The 24,003-nt window shown below is 43.3% G+C and overlaps 1 protein-coding gene across 16 annotated transcripts in view; it reads left to right on the forward strand.

Moving 5' to 3' along the window:
* SNX29 (sorting nexin 29) overlaps nt 1–24,003 on the forward strand; it is a 662,332-nt gene that overhangs the window by 70,054 nt on the left and 568,275 nt on the right. For 13 of the 16 annotated variants that reach the window (XR_002787578.2, XR_010323633.1, XR_010323635.1 and 10 more), the window contains exon 1: nt 21,529–21,619. The exons of the other annotated variants lie outside the window; for them this stretch is intronic. Coding sequence is in view for 8 of the 13 variants with exons in the window: in XM_023557342.2 (XP_023413110.1) it covers nt 21,544–21,619 (76 nt within the window). In the remaining 5 variants the exon portion in view is untranslated. Of the gene's footprint in view, nt 1–21,528; nt 21,620–24,003 lie in introns of those variants that run through there. 16 annotated transcript variants of the gene reach the window in all.

Consider the following 24,003-nt stretch of genomic DNA (forward strand, 5'->3'; position numbering starts at 1 on the left):
CTCAGCTCGCCCTGACTGTCTTTCCGGCAACTCTGGGATCTGGATTTGCTTAGGAGGAACCGCCTCGCCTTTCGGTGCTTGTTTTTCCCTCACTGTGGGATTGCTTCTGAAGAATCCCTGCATCCAGTTTCCTCTGCCCTAGCTTTCCACTGAGGAATTTCTGGAGATTGGAGTGGGGCAAGGTGACGGGGCTGCTTCTCTCTTCATTTTTAACTTTTACGTTATCTCTATGGTTTTTTTTTTTTCTCCAAGTTATGTGTCTTTGTTTTTGTGTTCAAGAGGAGGATTTGTGAAACGGATGGTCCTTATGAGGGGGTTTGTGGTGGAGGAGGGAGGTTCCTGTGAGATAGTCTGTCTTCTCTTACCAAAACGAGTGATTAAGATTTCTTGAACATTAATGATGCCACAGCAAAGATGTGATAAGCTGGATTACCCAGGAGGCGATATAGTGATATAGATCAAGCTAATTGACCACTCTGGAAGTTCCAGCCAAATTGGGATAAATAGAAGTTCATACTTCCTAGGCTTGTTGTAATGACTGATCTTTCTTGAGGTAAGGTGATTAGTACTGTGCCTCTTACATGGTATGTGAGAGCTATTATTTTTGTTTCCATAGGACCCTTGTGAGATTGGGGTTGGGATTGTTTCTTTGCCCAGCTTTGGGATAAGGGCTAGGGCTGGGCACTCCCTGAAAATCTCTTCCTTTTAATGTGACCAAGAAGTATTTGCCACAAGCTCACGGTTAGGGATCATTCTTTGTCTGTCTTCACAAGAGGAAGTGAAATTGACCAGCCAAGGGAAATTGATCAGTTTATCTTTCAAGGGGCAATTTAATATCAAAGTTAAGGAAGTTTTTAACTTTGATTTTTAATCATTAGGTCTAGTGGGAACGGACTAGACGGCAACGAGTTTGTTTTTTTAGTTAAGGCCAAACAAGTTACAAAAGGGAACCAATAAAGGGCTTTTTAGGAAAACGGCCTTAAGGATGAGAAAAAAACAAAAAAAACATTGCTGTTGACTCAATTCCGACTCTTAGAGAGCCTATAGGACAGGGTAGAGCTGTCCCATGGGGTTTCCAGGGATTGATTGGTGGAGTTGAACGGCACACCTTTTGTTTAGCAGCCCAATGCTTAACCATTGTGCCACCACAGCTCCATTAAGGATGAGAGCCTTTTTTAAACAAAGATAGTAGTTGAGGCAAAAAAAAGTGGTTGCTGAGAATGGAAGGGGAAGTCCAAGGTATTCTCAATCCTTTTTTGAGAATGCAGTTGAAAGGGGAGTTTCCTATCTGTGGGATTAATAATTGGCACGTAATAAAATAATATGGCATGGAAGTTTTTCCTCTCTTGTCTTTTTTTGTTCTTTATTGTACTTTTGATGAAGGTTTACAGAGCAAATTAGTTTCTCATTAAACAATTAATATACATACCGTTTTGTGATATTGGCTGCCAGCCCCACAGTGCTCTCTGCTTCTTGACCTTGGGTTCCCCTTTGCAGCTTTCCTGTTACCTCCTGCCTACTTGTCCTTGCCCCTGGGCTGGTGTGTCCTTTTGGTTTCATTTTGTTTTATGGGCCTGTCTGATCTTTGACTGAAGGGTGAACCTCAGGAGTGACTTTATTACTGAGCTATAAGAGTGTCCGGGGCCCATACTCTTGGTGTTTCTCTAGTCTCTGTCAGACCAGTAAGTCTGGTCTTTTTCTTTTTTTTTTTTTGTGAGTTAAAATTTTGTTCTACATTTTTCTCCATCCCTGTCTGGGACCCTGTATTGTGATCGCTTTCAGAGTAAGTTGATGGTGGTAGCTGGGCACCATCTAGTTGTGCTGGACGCTGTGGTAGTTGTGGTCCATCAGTGCTTTGGACTAATCTTTCCCTTGTGCCTTTGGTTTTCTTCATTCTCCTTTGCTTCAGATGGGGTGAGACCAGTGCAGTAGCTTAGATGGCCGCTTACAGGTTTTTAAGACCCCAGACACTACATACCAAAGTAGAATGTAGAATATTTTCTTTATAAATTATGCCGATTGAGCTAGATGTTCCCCGAGACCATTGTCCCCACAGCCCTCAGCCCAGTAATTTGGTCTCTCAGGGAGTTTGGATGTGTCTATGGAGCTTGTCTTTTTTTTTTTTCTTTAAAGAAAAAATTTCCAACATGACAAAAGTGAAGAGTATAGTAACCCCCCATGTACCTATCACATGACTTCAACAGTTATCCACGTATTTCATCTATATCCCTACCTACTTCCCTCCCCAGATTTGAAGCAAGTCCCAGGCACCGTATCATTTCACCTGTAACTATTTCAGTATGTATTTCTAAAATATAGGGATTCCTTTTTTTTTTGTAATAACTCAGTTCCATTATCATACTACAAGAAATTAGCAGTAATCCCTTAATGTCATCAGATATCCAGTAGATGTTCAGATTTACATGCTTGTGTTACAGTTTTATAGTTTATTTGTTAAACAGGATCTAAGTAAGGTCTAAACACTGCAAATTGGTTAAATACCTTTTTAACTCCCTTTCTCTCTCTTTTTTTTGTTTACAATTCAGTGGCATTTAATACAGTCACGGGATTGTTCAACCATTACCAGTATCATATTACCATCTAGTTCTAAATCATTTTCATCACCGTATTCCCTATAGCCCCTTGGCAGCCACTGATCTGCTTTCTCTATGGGTCGGTCTATTCTGAACATTTCATATAAGTGGAATCATGCAGTATGTGGCCTTTTGTTGTCGGACTTATTTTAGCATGTTTTCAAGGTTCATTTGTGGTGCAGCATGCTTCAGTACTTCATTCCTTTTTGTGATATAATAATATCCTATTTTATGTGCATTTCAGATTTTGTTTATACATTCATTTTGATAGACATTTGATTTGTTTCTACCTTTTGGTTATTGTGAATAGTGCAACTATGAACATTCATGTACAAGTATTTGAACACCTGCGTTCAGTACTTTTGGGTATACAGTGAGGAGTAAAATTGCTGGGTCATATGGTAACTCTGGAGTTCTTGTGGTTAAGAACTTGGCTGCTAACCAAAAGGTTGGCAGTTCAAATCCACCAGCTGCTCCTTGGAAACCCTTTGGGGTAATTCTACTTTGTCCTATAGGGTGGCTATGAGTCGGAACCAACTCAACGGCACCTACAACAATAACAACAATGGTAACTGTGTGTTTAACTGTTTCAGGAACTATCAGACTGTCTTCCAAAATGATCTCACTATTTTATATTCCCACCAGGAGTGTATGAGTGTTCCAGTTCCTCTATATCCTTGCCAACACACGGATTGTCTGTCTTTATGATTATGGCCATCCTAGTTTTTTTTTTTAGTGGATTTGAGGAGCCCTGGTGATGGTGGTTAAGAGCTATAGCTGCTAACCAGTGGATTTGAAGTGGTAGCTCACTGTGGCTTTGATTTGCATTTCCCTGATGCTGATGAAAGGACCCCTGGTGGTGCAGTGCTTAAAGCTCTTGCTGCCAACCAGAAGGCCGGTGGTTTGAACCCACCAGCCACTCCTCTGGAGAAAGATATGGCAGTCAGCTTCCCTAAAGATTTAGAGCCTTGAAAGCCCTATGGGGCAGTTCCACTCTATCCTATAGGATCGCTGTGAGTCGTAATCTACTCGAAGGCAGTGGGGTGCTGATAACGTTGACCATCTTTTCATGTGCTTACTGGCCATCTGTGTGTCATCTTTGCAGAAATGTGTGTTCAGAGTCTTTGCCCATTTTTTAATTTGATTGCATTTGTCCTTTCATTGTTGAGCTCTAAGAATTCTTTATATAATCTGTATACAAGTCTCTTACCAGAGATACGATTTGTAAAATTTTTCTTACACTCGATGGGTTGTCTTTTCACTTTCTTGGTGATCTCCTTTGAAGCACAAAGTCTTTTTTAAACAATAGGCCCCCTTTTCATCTCTTTCTCTCTTTTTTTCCCCACGCAGTTTTTGTTGAAGGAAACGTAGTCATTTATCCAGTAAGGTTTCCTTGTGGAATTTTGTTGACTGCATCCCTTTGGTGTGGTTTAATGTGTTCTCTGTCTCTAATAGAGCCTGTAAATTGCTAATTAGAGTCTGCAGGTTTTTTTTTGAATTGAGAATGTTTTGAGTAGATTCAGAGGTCAGATGGGTTCAAGGCCGAGTACATTAAGTGCAAATAACCAGGAAGTGGAATGGCCTAGGTAAAACACATACAAGATAAATGGGTATCATGAGGCCAGAAACAGCCCAAATGACCATTAATAAGGAAGTGGTACAGTCACATGATGGAAAACCTCGAAGATGTTAAAAGGAATAAAATGGATAGATACGTATCACTGTGGCTATATCTCAACAACATTAATGTTCTGTAAAAAAAAAAAACAAGGTGTAGATTATACTGACAATATATGCCTTGATGCCAATTAAAACACGCACACCAAACAAGGTTTATGGATTCATATATGCATGTGTTGTTGTTGGCTGCCTCGAGTTGGCCCTTAATGCATGGTGACCCCATGCATGATGGAACAAAATGCTGCCTAGTCAAGTGCCCATCCCCATAATCGGTTGAAGATTGGACGATTGTGATCAATAGGATTTTTACTGACTGATTTTTAGAAGTAGATCATCAGGCCTTCCTAGTCCATCTTAGTCTAGAAGCTCTTGTGAAATCTGTCCATCATCGTAACAACACACACGCCTCCACTGACAGATGGGTGGTAGCTGCACATGAGGTCCGTTGGCCGGGAATTGAACCCGGGTCTCCAGCATGGAAGGTGGGAATTCTAAGGTTGAACCACCACTGCCCCTACGTATACGTATGTAGAAGTAGAATTGTCAGGAAGAAGAATTCCTACTAGACAGGTGTGGGTGGTTTTCTTCAGGTGGTGGAGAAGGGGCCTGGGGTGGTGGTTGAAGGCCCTTCCGCTTTATCAGTAATCATTGTTTTACCTGTTTTCCCCTAAAGCAGCCAGTAGGTAGGAATGCTTGATTACCAGCTTCTTCAAGCTAAGAAATTCTGATTTCCAGATAATACTGTCGCTCTTACTGAGAAAGCAGAACATGTAGGGCCAGAAAGTCATTATTCTGTTCAAGCATTTTCTCTTGTAAGACTTTGTATTTGAAGGTCATTGATGCTCATTTTACCCAGTAATTATTCTGTTAAGAATCCTTCTGAAGTTCAGCAGACACTGAGATTCCTGTTTTGAGGGCGAGGAAAGCCAGGTCCAGAGAGGTCAAATAATCTGTGAACAGTGAGCTCCAAGGGCCTGATATACCAGCTTTGGGGCTTAGTGGGTAATTTACTGCAGTTTCTTGCCTGATGTTTATGTATGTTTTGGCAGCTCTTTCTTCTTTTCCTGGAATTTCGAAGGTCAAGGGTTTCTCCCGCATTAACTGGCCATCTCTGGTAGTGGTTTGTCCTTGGAAAAAGAATCAGCTGAAATGACTGAATGGAAAAAAGGATATTTGTGGCTTTCATTTGTTTTTTTTTTTTTGGTTCCTAATGAACGCACTGGTTCATCTATTATGGCAAACGCTTGACTAACTCCTATGTTAGCAAGTGCCAACAGACTAAATCCCACTGCCGTCGGCTCTCCCACTCCCTTTTGCACAACTCTGCCTGGGTAACCCATAGGAAGTCAAATTCTTAGAGCTCTTAAAGTTTGGAACTAAAATGCATAATTCCAGATAAAGCACCTTTCATCTGGCCACTATCTTGTCTATTAAAAAAAAAACTGAAAAAACCCCAAACCTGTTGCCATTCAGTCAGTTCCAACTCATGGTAACCCCACTCTGCTCCATGTGTTTTCGATGGCTCTAATTTTTCAAAATTAGCATTACCAGGCCTTTCTCCTATGGCACCACTGGGTGGATTTGAACCGCCAACCCTTTGATTAGTGTTGTTAGATACTGCCGAGTCAGCTCCACCTAATAGCGACGCTGTGCATAACAGAACAAAACGTTGCCTGGTCCCGTGCGTGCCATCCTCACGGTCGTTGCTATGTTTGAGCCCATTGTTGCAACCACTGTGTCATCTGTTAGCAGTTGAGCTCAAAACGTTTGTGCCGCCCAGGGATTTAATCTTGCCTGTATATGACCAAAAAACCAAACCAGTTGCTGTTGATTCTGACTTATGGTGACCCCCTGTGTTTCGGAGTAGAAATGCACTCCATAAAGTTTTCAGTGACTGGTTTTTCAGATGTCAATTGCCAGGCCTTTCTTCTGAGGTGCTCTGGGTAGACTCAAACTGCCAGTCTTTGCCTTAGTAGCTGAGTGCTTAACCGGTTGTGCCACTTCCTGTCTATATACAGTAGTCCCCGACTTACAACATATTTTAGTTACAAGGAACCGTACTTACAATCATCTTTTTTTTGTACACCTTATTGTTAGTAATATGTACTGCATACAGTATTGCAGCACATAATTTGCTGATATCATTCTCAGATGTTCACTTGCAGATATTTATATGTAATGTTTCCAACCCCAAAGATTGCATTTATGAAGATACTGATGAAAAAAGGCAATAATAATGAAAACTGAAAAAAAAAAGGTATTCAACTTAAGTCAGAACCGACTTATAACTTAGTCTTCTGAATGGAACCCTGTCATAAGTTGGGAACTGCCTGTATAGGCTGTACATTCCCAACAGGGATGATATCACCTCCCAAATCCAAAACCCACTGCCACTGAGTCGATTCTGTCTCATAGTGACCCCAAAGGAATTTCCAAGGCTGTAAATCTCTACGGAAGCAGACTGCCACATCCTTCTCCTGTGGAACCACTGGTGGTTTCGAACAGCAGACCTTTCAGTTAGCAGTCGATTGCTTTAAGCCTGTACCACCAGGGCTCCTTATCTCACCCCCAAGGGGGTGAAAATCAGTTCTCAAAGGGAGAAAAAGATCTTAGTCTTCTTATCTGTAGAGCACAGATATACATGCAGTGCATAAACAGATGTGCAACATATCTGTGGTATTAAAATTTCATGGAGGGGTCAATCTGGGAAAAATTGTCTAAGTAGGCTCTGTAGAGGGGGAAAAAAAAGATTGAGCAACACTAGTGTAGGCTAAAGTAATCTTATCGTTATCATATAAATTTACATTTAACATCTCAACACTGCAGCATGGTTCATATTGGTCATGTTAATGGAATGCACAATTTATCAGTAATCCACTATTAATCTATTATTTTGAAGGTAGTATAATTTTAAACTGTTGACTCCACTGTAGAAATTTAGGTTATTGTTCCCCTCCGCCGTTTATTTCTAATCTGAATAATGATGTAGTGAACATTTTTGTGCAAGGTAGTTTTCTTTCTTTTAGATTATTTCTCTAGAATGATTTCCCAGACGTAGTATTAACATGAAAGTGTTCATGGTTCTTAATTGCTTTTTTTTCCCCAAAGTGGTTGTACTAGTTTAAAATGCCGCCAGTAAGGGTGAAAGCTCCAGCGGCAGCAGAGCCTGGACAGAAATTCCAGGTTCAACGTTCAGCAGACATTTATTGGATGACAATTTGGTGCATCCTCTGTCACTTAGCTAAAGGCTTTGTTGTTGGTGTCTTTTTTTTTGTTGCACTTTAGCTGAAGGGTTACAGAGCAAACTAGTTTCTTATTAAACAGTACACATTGTTTTATGACATTGGTTAACAACCCCATGACATGTTAACACTCTTCCTTTTCAACCTTGGGTTCCCTATTGCCAGCTTTTCTGTCCCCTCCTGCCTTCTAGTCCTTGCCCCTGGGCTGATGTGCCCATTTGGGCTCGTTGTGTTTTATGGGCCTGTTCAATCTTTGGCTGAAGGGTGAACCACAGGAGTGACCTCATTACTGAGCTGAAAGGGTTTCTCTCAGGGTTTCTCCTGTCTCTGTCAGGCCAGCAAGTCTGGTCTTTCTTTTTGAGTTAGAATTTTGTTCTACATTTTTTTCTAGCTCTGTCTGGAACACTTTATTGTGATCCCTGTCAGAGTAGTCAGTGGTGGTAGCCGGGCACCATCTAGCTTTACTGGACTCAGTCTGGTGGAGGCTGTGGTAGTTGTGGTCCATTAGTCTAATCTTTTCCCTGGACTAATCTTTCCCTTATATCTTTAGTTTTCTCCATTCTTCCTTGCTTCCGAAGGAGTGAGACCGGTGGAGCATCCTAGATGGCTGCTCACAGGCTTTTAAGATCCCAGATGCTACTCACTGTTGGTGTCTTTTGAAGTGAATTAAACAAATGTACCAAAAAACGTTTTTCTGGAGTATTGGATGTATTAGGCAGCACTCTTTTCAATTGCATGTAGCAGACAAATCAGATTGATTTCAGTCAAAAGGGAATTTATAAAGTCTGGTAATGGAAACATCTAGGAATAGGGCTGGCTTTAGGCTCAGCTAGATTCAGGTGCTTAAATATTCATTAGGACTGTCTCTCTGTCCAGCTTTCAACTCTTCTTTCTTCTTTGTTGACTTCATCCTCAGGCACCCTTTCTTTGATGAAGACACGGTGGCTCCCAGCATCTGTTGGGTCACATCCTATAATGTAGCAACACCTAAGCAGAGAGTAGGCTACTCTGCTGGTAGCGCCAGCAAGAGCAATGGGATTGACTTGCAGGGGTCTGGCTGGCTACATGGTCACCCTTGAACCTATCCCTGAGATTCTGGTCGGCCAGGCCTGGGCCATGTGTCCAGCAGAGCCCAAGGGTGGAGTCTGCCTTATCTGACTGGACCGAGGATGAACTAAAGGAAGAAAGGCTGTTGTAAATGTGGTCAGGGGCTGCCTCCTGGCGGGTTGAGATCTGAGACTGGAGGGGAGGGAAGGGAGGAATGACTTTCCAGGTTGTGTACCTCAGCAGCTGGAAGGGGTGAGAATTGCCTGTTTCGGGGATGGGAAAGACTGTGGAGGAGCAGATTTTGGGAGGGGGTAATTAGTAGCAACTTGAAGCCTACAGGCTGAGTGTGGCCCTTTTGCTTGCTGCCACTTTTGCTTGCAGAAGCCTATTGGTAGTGTTTGTCCACTTGGGCAGCACCATGCTGGGCCTGGGCCCTCTGGAGTCCCACAAGGAGGAAACCTTGCCCACTCGCATCATGGTTTTTAAAAAAATTATTTCTTGTTGTTGTTGAGAATATACACAATAGAACATACACCAGTTCAATTTCTACATGTACAGCTAGTTCAGTGACGTTGATTAGTCTTTGAGTTGTGCAACCATCCTCACCTTTTCTGAGTTGTCCCCCATTAACATAAACTCACTGCCCCCTAAGTTTCCTGTGTGGTCTTATGAGTTCCTGTTGTCAATTTGATCCCATATACATAGTTCTTAAAAGAGCATAATGCTCAAGGCATTCTTTACTAGTTAGCTAAACTTACTATTTAGTTTAAAGAAGACTTCAGGGGGTGTTTTTGGTTTAAGGTTTAAAGATAATCTCAAGGCAATAGTTTTGGAGGTTTACCCGGCCTCCATGGCTCCAGAAAATCTGGATTCCATGAGAGTTTGAAAATTCTGTTCTGCAAAAGTCCTTTTGATCAGGACTCTTTTGTAGAATCTTTGATCAAAATCACATCATGTTTTTTCTTGCTTGGGTCTGCATATCTTGGAATCTGCTCTTTCCTCCCCCAACTCCAAAAAGTAAATAAAAAAGCAAAACACCAAAATGACATTAAAGACTATTGTGAAAACATGGACTATTCCTTTAACTGCCTCTCTAGCACATTAGATATTTAGGTTTTTAAGTATTCCATTGCTGTCTTTGTTCAGAGGATATGCATTTTATGTAATTGTATTGAGAATCTACGTTTGAATTAGTGTTTTCATTAACATTATAGCATTTACCTGTGTTCTTTCACTTTACAATTATTAAAAATGGCTGTGTAACATTCCACCAAATTGATGTACTGCGGTTCTTTAGCTCTTCTCCCATTGTGGAAAAAGAAAGTAGCTTCCATTTATGATGTTTTAGGATGGGGTTGTTGCCGGGAGCTCTGGGTTCTGCTCCGTGTGACTCCGTTGGGGCCAAAAGACAGAGATTGTGTTGGGGAGAATGAAAGGCAACCTTATTGGTTGGCCAAGTAAGGAGACAGTCGGGCTAAGTGCCCTCCAAGACTGCTTGCCGGCAGCTTGCTGAGGCTGGCTTACATAGGCTAGATCAGTTACAAAATACGAGATGGCAGGTGTGCTGGCGCAGAGCATTACAGAATGAGTAGGCATTTCCTAGGGCCTGGGTTCGATCCCCCACACAGGAGGAACTTGGCCATTTTTGTTTGTTAACCTGTCATCTCCACCCAGGGGCAGAGAATTTACCATGTACGAGGCGGTTAATGACCTAAAGGTCATCTGGAATGCCAAGATAGAGGACAGGACCTGCTTTAGTTGATTTTGTCCAGCCTGTGGCTGTTTCTCTGCAAGGAGGTTCTCAGGAGGAAAAGAAAGGACTCTAGGAAATGGAATGGGTGAGGGGCTGTCTTGAGGCTAAGAAAAAATGGCTCTGTGGCTCTAGCCCCGTTTTAGGATTGGCAAAAGTTTTCTGTAAAGGACCAAATAGTAAATATTTTTGGCTTTGCGGACCATATGGTCTCCATCCCAACAACTCAATGCTGCCATTGTAGTATGAAAGCAGCTGCAGACAATATGTAAATAAAGGGATGTGGCTGTGTTCCAATAAAACTTTATTTACACAAACAGGTAGCAGCTGAATTTGGCTTGCAGGCTGTAGTTTGCTGACCCCTGTTTGGGAGAACATACAGTAAAGATCTTTGTGCCTGTGACTTTATCTTCAGGCTGTCATTGTGTTGTAGTGGAGAAAGCTTTGGAATCATATAATCCTGGATTTAACTCCCTATTTATAGAGCGTTGGGCAAAATTTTTAACTTCTCAGCCTTTTAATTCTGTGGAAATAAAAATCATATTAAGCCAGTAATAGAAATTGATTGAAGTTTGTTTAATATATGGTTTGGGGTAACATTTCAGTAACAAACTGGTGTAACTCAACTAGAGAGTAAAAAATGTCCCTGAGATGAGAAGAACGTCCAAAATTGTTATACCACATCTTCACAGCCTTGCCATGGAAATGGGGTGGGGGCAGTGCTTACCTAATAACAATTTGCCCTAAAACACAGCTTACAGTCAGACCTTGGAAATCCTATTTCTGGAAAATGACCGCACATAGATAATTCTCCAAAAGAGCCCAAGGCCTAAGGCAAACCAGTCTCCACCAAGCTGCTTATTTACTAGGCCATTGTTTGGCGTAAAGGTGACTTTAGGAAACCAGTTTCTTGAAGGCTTGATGTTCAAAAGGACACTTAAGGGCAAATAGCCTGGGTGGGTCACCCCAACTCCATGGACCCTAGAAATCTGGATTCCAGGAGAATTAAAATGGTTTCTCAATTCCCTCATCAGAAAATGGAAATTAATGCAAGTAATGAATATACTTTTTTTTTTTTTTTTTAATGAATATACAGTACCTTAGTGCCTGGAAGGTAGGAGTGCTGATGAAATAGTTATTTGTTCCTGTTTTCATTCCTCCTTAGGTTAATTTCTAAGGTGTCGAAAAGGTATTTTGTTATTCTTGTAGCTTTTGGTGTGCACTGCCATATTGCTTTTCAGAACTTATTGTTTGCCATTTAGTTGATTCCGACTTATAGTGACCCTATGGGATGGAGTAGAACTGCACCATAGGGTTTCCTAGGCTGTAAATCTTTACAGGAGCAGATCGCCAGGTCTTTTCTCTCATAGAACAGCTGGTGGGTTTGAACTGTCAATCTTTCAGTTAGTGGCCAAGTGCTTAACCATTGTACCACCGGGGCTTGCTTTTGTTACCAGTGATGTATACATGTTTCACCATAGCTTTGCCAGCACTGGGGAATTTTAAATGTTTTTTGGTTGACTTAGTAGTTACATAATGTTTTCATGTGGTAGTTAATTTAGTAAGTATATAATTTACATTTCTTCAACCACTAGGGAAGATATACTTCCTTTTCAAAGTGTTTGCATAGTGCCATTTTAGTGTTTTGTCAAGTCCAGTGGTTGGCAAACTGTGGCCTGTGGGCCTACCACCTGTTTTATACATAAAGTTTTATTGGAACACAGCCATGCCTATTTGTTTATGTATTGTCTATGGCTTGTCTGATACTATGATGCTGAACAGGTTTCAATGAAGCTTCCAGACTAAGATGGAGTAGGAAGAAAGGCCTGGCAATCTGTTTCTGAAAATCAGCCGATGAAGATACTATGGAGCACAACAGTCTGATCTGCAACTGATCGTGGGATGATGCAGGACTGAGCAGGGTTTCCTTCAGTTGTGCATGGGGTCTCCATGAGTTGGAGGCCAACTCGACAGCAGCTAACATCAACAGTGTGGTTCTGTCATTCTACAGTGGCAGATTTTAGTGGCTGTGACAGAGACCATATGGCCCTCAAAGCCTAAAATATTGACCATCTGAGTCTTTACAGAAAACGTGTGCCGACACCTGCTCTAGAGTAAATTGATGGTCCCTGTTCTTTGCTCGTTTGTGAATCTGCTGTTGACTTGGTCTTTGATTTCAGACATCATAAGCTCACTTGGATGGCCTGAGTCCATCTGTGTGGAAACAGAGCCTGCCTCTTTCCGTTGTGTGGTGATGGACAGTCTGTCCTATTGTTCAGGCCCAGCTGTGCCACTTACGCCACAATACTGGGAACCAGCCCTGACTTCGGGGAAGAGTGATTGTCCATTTGATCTCTTCATGCACTAATGTGTGAGCAGACAAAACCACTGCCTTCGTCTGCTCCTTACAAGTACGAGGCTGCAGCTGTGTCCTGGCTGGTTCTGATCTCTTTATTTAAAGCAACCACTTGGGGAACCATGGAACTGAACCCCGTAGGAGTCTTGATTCAACAGTTGTTGAGTTCCTCTGTGAGCTAGGGTTCAGTAAAGTGCATTTTCTTCCCTGAGGGGCTCATAACCCAGGGAAGGACCAGGAAACTGGCTTCTGATTCCCCATAATCCATTTGGTGATAGGGATTATGCTGGTCCTGTGATGTGGCTGGAGGGCTTAGAGCATAGTTCATTGTGCCCAGGAGGACTCTTGGCAGAAGTATTTCTCAGAGAAGGTAACATTTGAGCCAGCCATTGGGAAGTTGGTTTTCTTTGGTGACACTTTGTCGAGAGAGCCCTTTTTCTGCCCTGAAATTGACCTACCCAAGTGGTTAGCCTGGTCTTATGGTCTTGTGGAGGTTGGATGGTCTTTGGAGTACAATATTGGGTCTGTCACCTCTGAGCTTTTCACTGGACAAGTGACTCAATGTCTCCAAGCCTCAGTTCCTCCATCTGTTAGAGTGGAGCTGCCAGCACCCACCTGATAGGGTGATGTGAAGGTTGAATGCATAGCTCAGAATGGCAAATTGATGGCAGATCTGGCCCTGGGAGTGTTACGATCGGCTCATGCAACTTGGCTGAAACACTGGTCTAAAAAGAGTATAATTAGGTGCCAATGAATTGACATGAAAACCTAGGTTCCCACCTTCTGAAAAACCAGGTGATAGGGGAACACTGGGCTGACACTGCTATGAGTAACTGTCAGCTGGAGCTGAGTAGCAGCTGCCATCTCTAAAGGGTCCTCTGCCTTAGTTCACACAGTCTCCACCTTGCCCTGTTGCCTTCCCTGCCCACCTTACTGATTTCTATTCACCACCTAACCCTGTAGCCATTGGAAGGAGTAGCCCCTGATCTTGTATATGCCCCTGGCGTTTACTGGGCAGCGCTTTCTGTCTCCCCCGACCTTCCTTTACTTCTGCTTTCTTTCCACTACTTATTTGAAATAGTGAATTTTTATTGTTGAAATGGAAATTAAAGCAGCACCACCACCACTAAACTCATTGGACTGATAGTGCCAACCATCCCAGGTACCTGCATATGTAACTGAGTATGAATTCTGACAATTACAACCTTCTATTCAATTCCACACAAGTTGATGCAGTCCTTGTCCCTGCAAGGCTCAGTATGTGGGGCCTTGGTTAGAGATGGGGGAGTTGGAAGCATGATTATGACATGGGCCTGTCTCCAGCCTGTGGGGAACTCTAATATGTAACTGCCTAACTGCAGGGTGGCCATGAAGTCTGGAAACATAGACACTATAGTACTAGGGCTGCTATGAGTCAGAATCAACTTGATGGCAACAGGTTTTTTTTTTTAATAGTGCTAGGGCACCTTACCCATTGCCCTTGTTGGCAAACTACAGCCTATGGACTAAATCTGGCCCACTGCTTGTTTTGTAAATAAAGTGTTATTGGGACACAGCCAAGCTTATTCATTTACATATTGTCTATGGCTGCTTTTACACTATAAAAGTTGTACTGCAGAGTTGAGTAGTTTCCACAAACTGTGTAGCCCTTAAAGTTCAAAATATTTATCATCTGGCCATTTACAGCAAAAGTTTACTAACCCATGTCCTAGGGCATGCTGAGGGCATGGGCTTATTCACTGAAGATCAGAAACACAAATTGTCTGAGGCAGCACACCACAGATGCATATGGAGGGCCTGCTGTGCTCATTCAAGTTGTGCAGGGCACGTGGAGTGTTTCACTTACTTACAGAGTATATCTTGTGTTGTCAGCAGGTCACTTACTGTATATTCACCTGTGCTCCTGGATTTTATGGTTACAGCATAGGTAATTCAGTGCAGGGTGAAAAAGATGGGTGCAAAGTATATCGGGGCAGGAGCAGCAGTCGTTGCAGGAGTGGCTATCATGGAAGGCCTGGCACCTCACGTGGAAGAAGAGATGTGTTGGACAGGGGAGCAGAGAACTGTGGTTGGAGCTGGAGGGATGTGTGGGAGCGAGGAAAGGGCTTTTATTAAATCTGAGGTAATATTTTGACATACTTATATGGGGCAGGAATTGTGAGTGGGAAAAATTGATATCTTAGTCCTCTAGTGCTGCTATAACAGAAATACCCCAAGTAGATGGCTTAAATGAAGAGAAATTTATTCCCTCACAGTGAAGGAGCCTAGAAGTCCAGATGCATGGTGACAGCTCCAGGGGAATGCTTTCTCTTGGCTCTGGGGGAAGGTCCTTGTCATCAACCTTCCCCTTATCTAGGCACTTCTTGTCTCAGGGACCTCTGGTCCAAAGGACGCACTCCCCTCTTGGTTTTGCATTATTGGTATAGGAGGTCCCCATATCTCTCTGCTGGCTTCTCCCTCTTATATCTCAGAAGAGATTGACTTAAGATATAACCTAATCTTGTAGATTGAGTCCTGCCTCATTAACATCATAGAGGTAGGATTTACAACAGGTGGAAAATCACATCAGATGACAAAATGGTGGATAATCACGCGATACTGGAAATCATGGCCTAGCCAAGTAAAACACGTATTTTTGGGAATACAATTTAGTCCATGACAATTGACAATGTGGGAAGAAGAGGGTGGATTACTGGAGCGTGCCCTTGAGCAGGTGAGAGGAGGTAGGATTCAGAGCACAAGTGAAGGTTTAGGCACAAGTGAAGTTACTTAGGCTCTCAGGGCCTCAGATTCATCATCTGTAAAATGGGAATAATTTAATTTAGGGCAGAATCTCTCAACCACAGTACTAGTGATGTTTTGGGCTGGATCATGCTTTGTTGCAGTGGACTCTCCTGTGCATTGTAGGGTGTTTAGCAGCATCCCTGGCTTTGACCCACTAGATGCTAGTAGCACCTCCTGGTTGTGACAACCAAGAATGTCTCCATACTTGTCCCATGTCCTCTGAGGGCGAAATCACCCTGATTGAGAATTGCTCATCGCAACTCACTCCTTGGTGAAGAGTCCCTTTATAAGTAAACTCCTGGCATTCTCCTTATTTATATTATTTATTTATTTTTATTGTACTTTAGTTGAAGGTTTGCATAACAAACTAGTTTCTCTTCAAACATTTAGTATACACATTGTTCTATGACACTGGTTAACAACCCCATGACATGTCAACGCACTCCCTTCTCAACTCTGGGTTCCCTATTACCAGCTTTCCTATCCTATCCTGCCTTCTGGTCCCTACCCCAGGGCTGGTGCACCCCTTTAGTCTTCTTTTGTTCGATGGGCCTGTTCAGTCTTTGGCTGAAGGGTGAACCTCAGGAGTGACCTCATTACTGAGTTGAAAGGGTGTCCGGGGGCCATATTTTCAGGGTTTCTCCAGTCTCTGTCAGGCCAGCAAGCCTGGTTTTTTTGAGTTAGAATTTTGTTCTACATTTTTCTCCAGCTCTGTCTGGGACGCTCTATTGTGATCCCTGTCAGAGCATTCAGGGGTGGTAGCTGGGCACCATCTGGTTTTATTGGACTCAGTCTAGTGGAGGCCATGGTAGATGTGGTCCATTAGTCCTTTGGACTGATCTTTCCCTTGTGTCTTTACTCTTCTTCGTTATTCCTTGCACCTGAAGGAGTGAGACCAGTGGAGTGTCCTAGATGGGTGTTGACAGGCTTTTAAGACCCCAGACGCTACTTACCAATGTAGAATGTAGAAATATTCTTTATAAACTATGTTATGCCAATTGAGCTAGATCTTCCCTGAGACCATGGTCCCCACAGGCCTCAGCCCAGCAATTCGTTCCCTCAGGGAGTTTGGATGTGTCTATGGAGCTACCATGACCTTGCCTTGTACAGGTTGTGCTACCTTCGCTAGTATTGTGTACTGTCTTACCCTTCACCAAAGTTTCCACTTATCTATTAAGTGTTTTTTCATCCCCACTCCTCCCCTCCTGCATAACCATTAAAGATTGTTACTTTTTGTGTATAAATTTTTCATGAATTTTTGCAGTAGTGGTCTCATACAATGTTTTTCCTTTTGTAATTGACTTATTTCACTCAGCAGCGTTCTCCTTATTTGAGTGTGCCTATTGTTTCCAGGGAAACCCTGGTGGCGTAGTGGTTAAGTACTACAGCTGCTAACCAACAGGTCCGCAGTTCGAATCTGCCAGGCACTCCTTGGAAACTCTGTGGGACAGCTCTACTCTGTCCTATAGGGTCGCTAAGAGTCAGAATCGACTCAACAGCAGTGGGTTTGGGTTTTTATTGTTTCCAGTTAGGACTCCAGCTAATGCAGATGTGAAGAACCTCCAAGCTCAGACAGACACTCCCTCAGTGTACTCCGAAGTATGAAGGCTAGCAGGAGTAACTTTTCTACTGTGTTACTCAGTGTGGGGGCCCTGTGCTATCTGGAGTTGTCTTGTTCAGATGACAGTTCTTCAGGGGAATCCTACTGTAGTTATTGCTTTGGCTTGGAATGTTCTCTTGGCCAATATCTCCCTGTTGCTGTCCTTCTCATTAAAAAAATTTTTTTTTAAATTGAGGTGAAATTCATAACATAAAATTAACCATTTTAGGATAATGATAATGTTGTTGTTGTTAGGTGCTGTCAAGTCAGTTCTAATTTGTAAGTGACCCTGTGTACAGCAGAATGAAACACTGCCCTGTCCTGTGCCATCTTCACAGTTGTTGTTATACTTGAGCCCATCGTTGCAGCCACTGTGTCAATCCATCTCGTTGAGGGTCTTCCTCTTTGTTGCTGACCCTCTATTTAATCAAGCATCATGTCCTTCTCCAGGGACTGATCCCTCCTGATAACATGTCCAAAGTATGTGAGACGTAGTCTTGCCATCCTTGCTTCTAATGAGCATTCTGGCTGTACTTCTTCCAAGATAGATTTTTTCCATCTTTTGGCAGCCCATGGTATATTCAATATTCTTCGCCAACACTATAATTCAAAGGCATCAATTCTTCGATCTTCCTTATTAATCGTCCACCTTTCTTATGCATATGATGTGATTGAAAATACTGTGGCTTGAGTCAGGCACACTTTAGTGCTCAAAGTGACATCTTTGATTTCTCACACTTTAAAGAGGTCTTTTGCACCAGATTTGCCTAATGCAATATGTCATTTGATTTCTTGACTGCTGCTTCCATGGGTGTTGATTGTGGATCCAAGTAAAATGAAATTCTTGACAACTTCCATCTTTTCTCCGTTTATCATGATGGTGCTTATTGGTCCAGTTGTGAGGGTTTTTGTTTTCTTTCTGTTGAAGCGTAATCCATACTGAAGGCTGTGGTCTTTGATCTTCATCAGTAAGTGCTTCAAGTCCTCTTCACTTTCAGCAAGGGGGGTTGTGTCATCTGCATGACGCAGGTTGTAATGAGTCTTCCTCCAATCCTGATGTCCCATTCTTCTTCATATAGTCCAGCTTCTTGGATTATTTGCTAGCAAATAAATTGAATAAGTATAATAATAATAGTTGCACAGTATGAAGAATGTAATCAACGTCACTGAATTTTATGTGTAGAGATTGTTGAATTGGCAAGTGTTTTGGTGTATATATTTTCACCACAAAAACAAACAAAAAAACTAACCATTTTAAAGTGAACCGTGCAGTTGAATTAAGTACAAGTACAACGTTGTGCAACCACCACCTATGTCTACTTCTAAAACGTTTTCATCACCCTGAAAGGAAACACCATACCCATTACGGAGGTGCTCCTCATTCCCTCCTTCCCCCCCAGTCCCTGGAAACCACCAGTCTGAGTTCTGTCTCTCTGGATTTATCTATTCTTGTCTTTCCCATTTTTTAAAGTGCAGCTCACATCCCAGGTTTTTCTCTAAGCCTCTCTGGTCTCCCAACAGACCGGTGGTGTGAAGCACTGGCTTAAAAGTCAGGGAGACCAGGGCCTCAACCTCCAGTTCAGCCCTTGCTTGGCTGTGTGACCTTGGGCAGAATTTCTGGGGCATGGTGGGTTCCCAGAGAATGTTGCCTTCTTTTTCTTTTCTCTCCTCTACCTGCAGGCATCTCACAATTGGCTGTAGACTGAGAGGTGTGCTGCATCACTTTATATCCACCACTGCATCGAGAGGCAGTGAAGTGTCACTATTGAAATGTGCTTGTGGCCTCTCTGCGCCTTGGTTGTCCCCTTGTGGAATGGGGATCATATTTACCTTGACCTCCAGGGCTGTTGCAAGGATTAAAGAAGGAACAAACATGTAGAATGCCTGGTTGCTTTTTGCTAGTTTTCTCCTTCCCAGATGCCGGGAAGCCTCTTGCACCTCTTTACCACCCAGGGCACCAAACACCGAGGCCTAAATTGGATTACTTTGCCCATACCTTGGAGGGATGGTACCAGTTGCTGTCAAGCTAATTCTGACTCATGATGACCCCATGTGTGTCAGAGTAGAACTGTGCTCCATAGGGTTTTCAGTGGCTGATTTTTTTGAAGTAAATTCCCAGGTTTTTCTTCCTAGCTACCTCTGGGTGTTCTCCAACATCCAACCTTTTGGTTAGCAGCCGAACACATTAACTGTTTACATCAGCTGGGGACTTCTGGAGAGAAGGTTGTTGTTGTTAGGTACTGTTTTGTCACTTTCGACTTGCAACCCCATGTGAACTGCCCCATAGGATTTTCTAGGCTGTAATCTTTACGGAAACAGATCACCAGGTCTTACTCTGCAGAGCCGCTGGGTGGGTTTGAACTCCCAACCTTTTGGGTAGCAGCCAAACACTTAACCGTTTGTACCACAAGGGCTCCTTGGAGAGAAGGTAGCCAGTTGGAAATACTTCTTAGAGCCAGAGGTCTTGACACCTCTGGTCTATAGAGTTGCCAACAAAAACAGTAATGATAGCTAACACATATAAAGTGCTTGGCATATACTAGGCACTGTTCTAGATGCACGGTATACATCCACTCATGTAATAGCCATAGAAGGCAGGTTTTCTGATCCTCGTTTCACAGACAAGGAACCTGAAGCAGAGAGTTCTTTAACTTGCCCAAGATCACATAGCTGGTGGAGTAGGATTCCAAATTCAGCTCTTCAGTTCTTAACCTCAGCTCCGTTTCCCTAGGAGGTTGCTTTGGCTTGAGTGGAGACCCCAGGCAGAAGGCTAGAGGTTTGGGGTAAGAATTAGTGTATCATCTTGAGAACTGGAAACATTAAAGGAAACATAAACAATGGGGATTCCTCTGAAGCAGGTGATTGCTTTTGCTTGATGTGATTTCTGAGTTAGAGTTAGGGATAACTGTATTTCTCATACTGGTTTGTATTCCCTGGGGCATCTTTACATTTTCTTTTTTCGTTTTTATGGTGATCTAACAAAAAATTAAAAAGAAGCTGTTCTGGCTCATCTGGTTGACAGTGTTGTCCGGAGGCTGCCCTGGAGAAAGAAGGAAGCAGGGAGACTGAGGTTTGGTCACTTGAACCTGCAGTGGGGCTGGAGCTGCAGGGTCGATATAGGGGCTGAGGGGCAAGCAGGTGGATTCATTTCTTGTGGCTGCCCTGACAAATGATCACAAAGTGGGCAGCTTAAAACAACAGAAATTTATTCTCTCACATTTCTGGAGGCCAGAAGTCCAAATTTAGATTGTTGGCAGGGCTACACTCTTTCCAAAGGCTCTAGGGGAAGATCCTTCCTGGTGTCTTCCAGTTTCTGGTAGCCCCAGGTATTCCTTGGCTTGTGGCAGCAGCATAGCTCCAACCTCTGCCTCCATCTTCACATGGCCCTCTTCCCTGTGTGTCTCTCTGTCTCTTTTCTTTTCACAAGGACACCAGTAATACTGGATCCGAGCCCACTCTACTCCATTATGACCTCATGTTAACTGATTACATCTGCAAAGATGCTGTTTCCAAATAAGGTTACATACCCAGGCATTGGCGATTAGGACTTCAACATATCTCTTTCAGGGACACAATTTAGCAGATGGGAGAGCGAGGAGCTGGTGGACTTGGAATTGAATTCCATCTTGACCCCTTCCTTGGGATTAGTTTTGGGTAAAGGTCTTTCCCTCTCAGAGCCTCAGTTCTCTCTCTTGGATGGAGCCACCTCCTTCTTTGTCAAGGATTAAATAAATCAGTCATTGAATGGTTTAGTTCATCATTGGGGCTCAGTAGGTGGGCATCGGTTCCCTGCTTCTCTCTGGAGCACTCCAGTGGGAAAGCTGTCTGGGTGGTTGGAGCGTTTGAGGCTGAAGGATTCTTCTTGGCCTCGGCAGAGGGTGGTGTGTTCTCTTCTTTGTCGCTGGGAGAAGGTATGAAAAAGACTAGTTTATATCCATACAGTGGAATATTGTTCATCTGTAAAGAGAAATGAAGTTCTGATACCTGCTATGACGTGAACAACCTTGAAGACATTATGCTGAGTGAATGAAATCAGACACCGAAGGACAAATACTGCATAATCCCACTTCTCTGAAATACTTAGAATAGGCAAATGCATAGAGACCAGAGTTTATTAGTGGTTCCTGGGGATAGGGGGAGGGAGGAAAAGGGAGTGATTGCTGAAGGGGCACTGAGTTTCTGTTGAGGGTGATGAAAAAATTTGGGAACATGGTGGTGATGGTCATACAACATGGTGAACATAATGTCATGGAATTGTACATGTAAAAATGGTTGAAATGGCAAATGTTTTATTATATATATTTTACTACAATAAAGAGACAGAGACAGACAGACAGACAAGTAGCTTTGATTGCTTCTGCCTGCCTGACTCCACAGAGTCCCCATGTTTGCAGGCTTCAGAGCCAGGGGGATATGAGCTCATGCAGAAACCAGTGCCCAGAGAAGGAAGTGACTGTCCCTGTCACATGGCCAGTACTGGGTGAGAGCTCATGCCTGGTGACTTCCTGCCCAGCACTCCTTCCACTGCTCAGGGCCATGGGACTCTCTGGTCACCTCCAGCAGTTGGTGAGTTGTCTGTAGGCCGCCTGTGTTCTTACAACCCATGAGACCCATGCCCTCATGCCCTGTTAGAGCTACGTTGGCAACAGGTGCCTCTTTTGGGGTCAGGATTGCCTTACCTGCAGAAGGAGAATGTAGCCAGGGAGTGTGAGCTTCTAGGCTGAGACCTGCACAAGCTCAAGTTGTTTCTATATAGAAAACCAAAAACCAAACCCGTTGCCATCGAGTTGATTCCAACTCATAGCGACCCTACAGGACAGGGTAAAACTGCCCCATAGGGTTTCCAAGGAGCGCCTGGTAGATTCGAACTGCTGACCTTTTGGTTAGCAGCTGTAGCTCTTAACCGGTATGCTACCAGGGTTTCCTTCTATATAGAGAACAGGCTTTTTCCCACCATGAAAAGAGGCTTTGCAAAGTAAGGCAGGGGAGGCTGCTGACACCTCTTCTAGAAACAGCAGCGCAGAACACCACAGCAGGTATCTGGAAGCATGATGCATATCGCGAAGGATAGGAGCTAATTTCATTGCTGTTCCAGTGTGGGCTGGGGACCCCCAGCATCAGTACCTGGGAGGGAGCTTGTTAGAGATTCAGAATCTTAGACCTCACTTCAGACTTCTGAATCAGAACCTGCATTTTAACATGGTCCCCAGGAGATCTGTGTGCACACTAAAGTTTGAGAAACCCTGTACTAAGCATTATCAGTAGTGAGATGATGGGGATTTTAATTTTCTTTGTACATTTTCCCAGATGTATTTTCTCCCCACATGAACATGATATTTTTTATGATAAAAAAATAGCAAAGTTACTTCCGGGGGGAAGCCCTGCAAAGTTTCCAATTGACATTGCCCAGGGACAACTAGACTTGTTGGGTCTGGTATCTGGAAAAAGGAAAAAAGAAATGCTGCCTTACTTCTCTTTCTGGTGTTGAGGAGAGAAGAGCAGAAATTAAACCCCCTACCAAACAAAGAGCAGGTTTTGTTGATGGACACAGGTGTCAAAAGAGGTGTTCTTTTAGGGCCTCAGGCAGGTGAGGTCTGTGCAGGCATTCTGAATGATGCTTTGTGATGGGCTCTTGCCCAGTGGCAATGGTGGGTAGGCTATCCTTTATCCAAGCCTCTTCCAGAAAAAATGATGATGGCAACTGTCTTAGTTACCTAGTGCTGCTGTAACAGAAGTACCACAAGTGGGTGACTTTAAAGAACAGAAATTTATTTTCTTAGTTTAGGAGGCTGTTTGTCTGAATTCAGGGCACTGGCTATAGGGGAAGGCTTTCTGTCAGCTCTAGGGGAAGATCCTCATCTCCGCTTCTGTTGCCCCAGTGCACCTCGATTTCTTGGATATCTTCACCTGGCGTCTATCTTCCCCTGCTTGTGCTTCCTTCTCTCTGCATCATTGTTGTTGGGTGTTGTCAAATTGGTTCAGACTCGTAATGACACCGTGTAACAGAGTCCAGCTGCCCCATAGGTTTAGGCTGTAATCTTTGCAGAAGCAGATCACCAGGCCTTTTTCCTATAGAGCTGCTGGGTAGGTTTGAGCTGCCACCCTTTTCGTTACCAGCTGAGCACTCAGCTGTTTCGCCACCAGGACTCCTTGTTCTATATCTAGTGCATTGGAATCCATAGCCATGCCTCTCATGATGGGAGTCATTTGGCTTCTTGTGGAGAATGAGTTGTATTTCTGACAACTGTCTACCTGCTGCTTTGAAGTACCTTTGCCCTGGGCCCTCTTGAAGGAAAGCTTGGTGTGTGCCACGTGTATTAGTTGGGAATGCTTTTAGCTGCAAGTAACAGCCCAACATACAGTGGTTTGGACAAATAGGGTTATTTTTTTTGTGAGAGGTAGGAGGTTTCTACTGTTGGTTCTACCGGTCACGATTTCAGGGCTGGTATCTTTGCTATTCTCTTGGCCTTTCCTTTAGGGTTGCTGCTTCGTGGTGGTTAAGATTCTACTCTGGCTTCATGCTTATGATTTATGGCTTATGATTGAGGCATGAAAGATGGAAGAAGGAATGATGTTATTCACATCTGTTCCCTTTATCAGGAAGGCGTAAGTTTCCTGGAAACTCCCTAATGCATGTCTGCCAACTTCTCATTGGTCAGAGCTTCTTAAGGTCAGTCTTTGCTGCAAGAGAGAATGAGTAGTTAGGGTTCTTAACTGTATTACAGAAAGTGGCATGGGAAAAGGATGTTGGTGATGATGGCGAGGTCATCCAGTGAGCAATGACTGCTATACTAACCCAAAAAACAAAACAAACAAAAAAAACCCCACTGTTGTTGAGTCTATTCCAACTCAGTGATCCTATAGGACACAGTAGAACTGCTATATAGGGTCTCCAAGGCTGTAACCTTGATGGAAGCAGACTGGTACATCTTTTTCCCGTGAAGCGGTGG

Source organism: Loxodonta africana, chromosome 12, assembly GCF_030014295.1.
Source record: "Loxodonta africana isolate mLoxAfr1 chromosome 12, mLoxAfr1.hap2, whole genome shotgun sequence".
In the NCBI taxonomy this organism is placed as follows: Eukaryota; Metazoa; Chordata; class Mammalia; order Proboscidea; family Elephantidae; genus Loxodonta; species Loxodonta africana.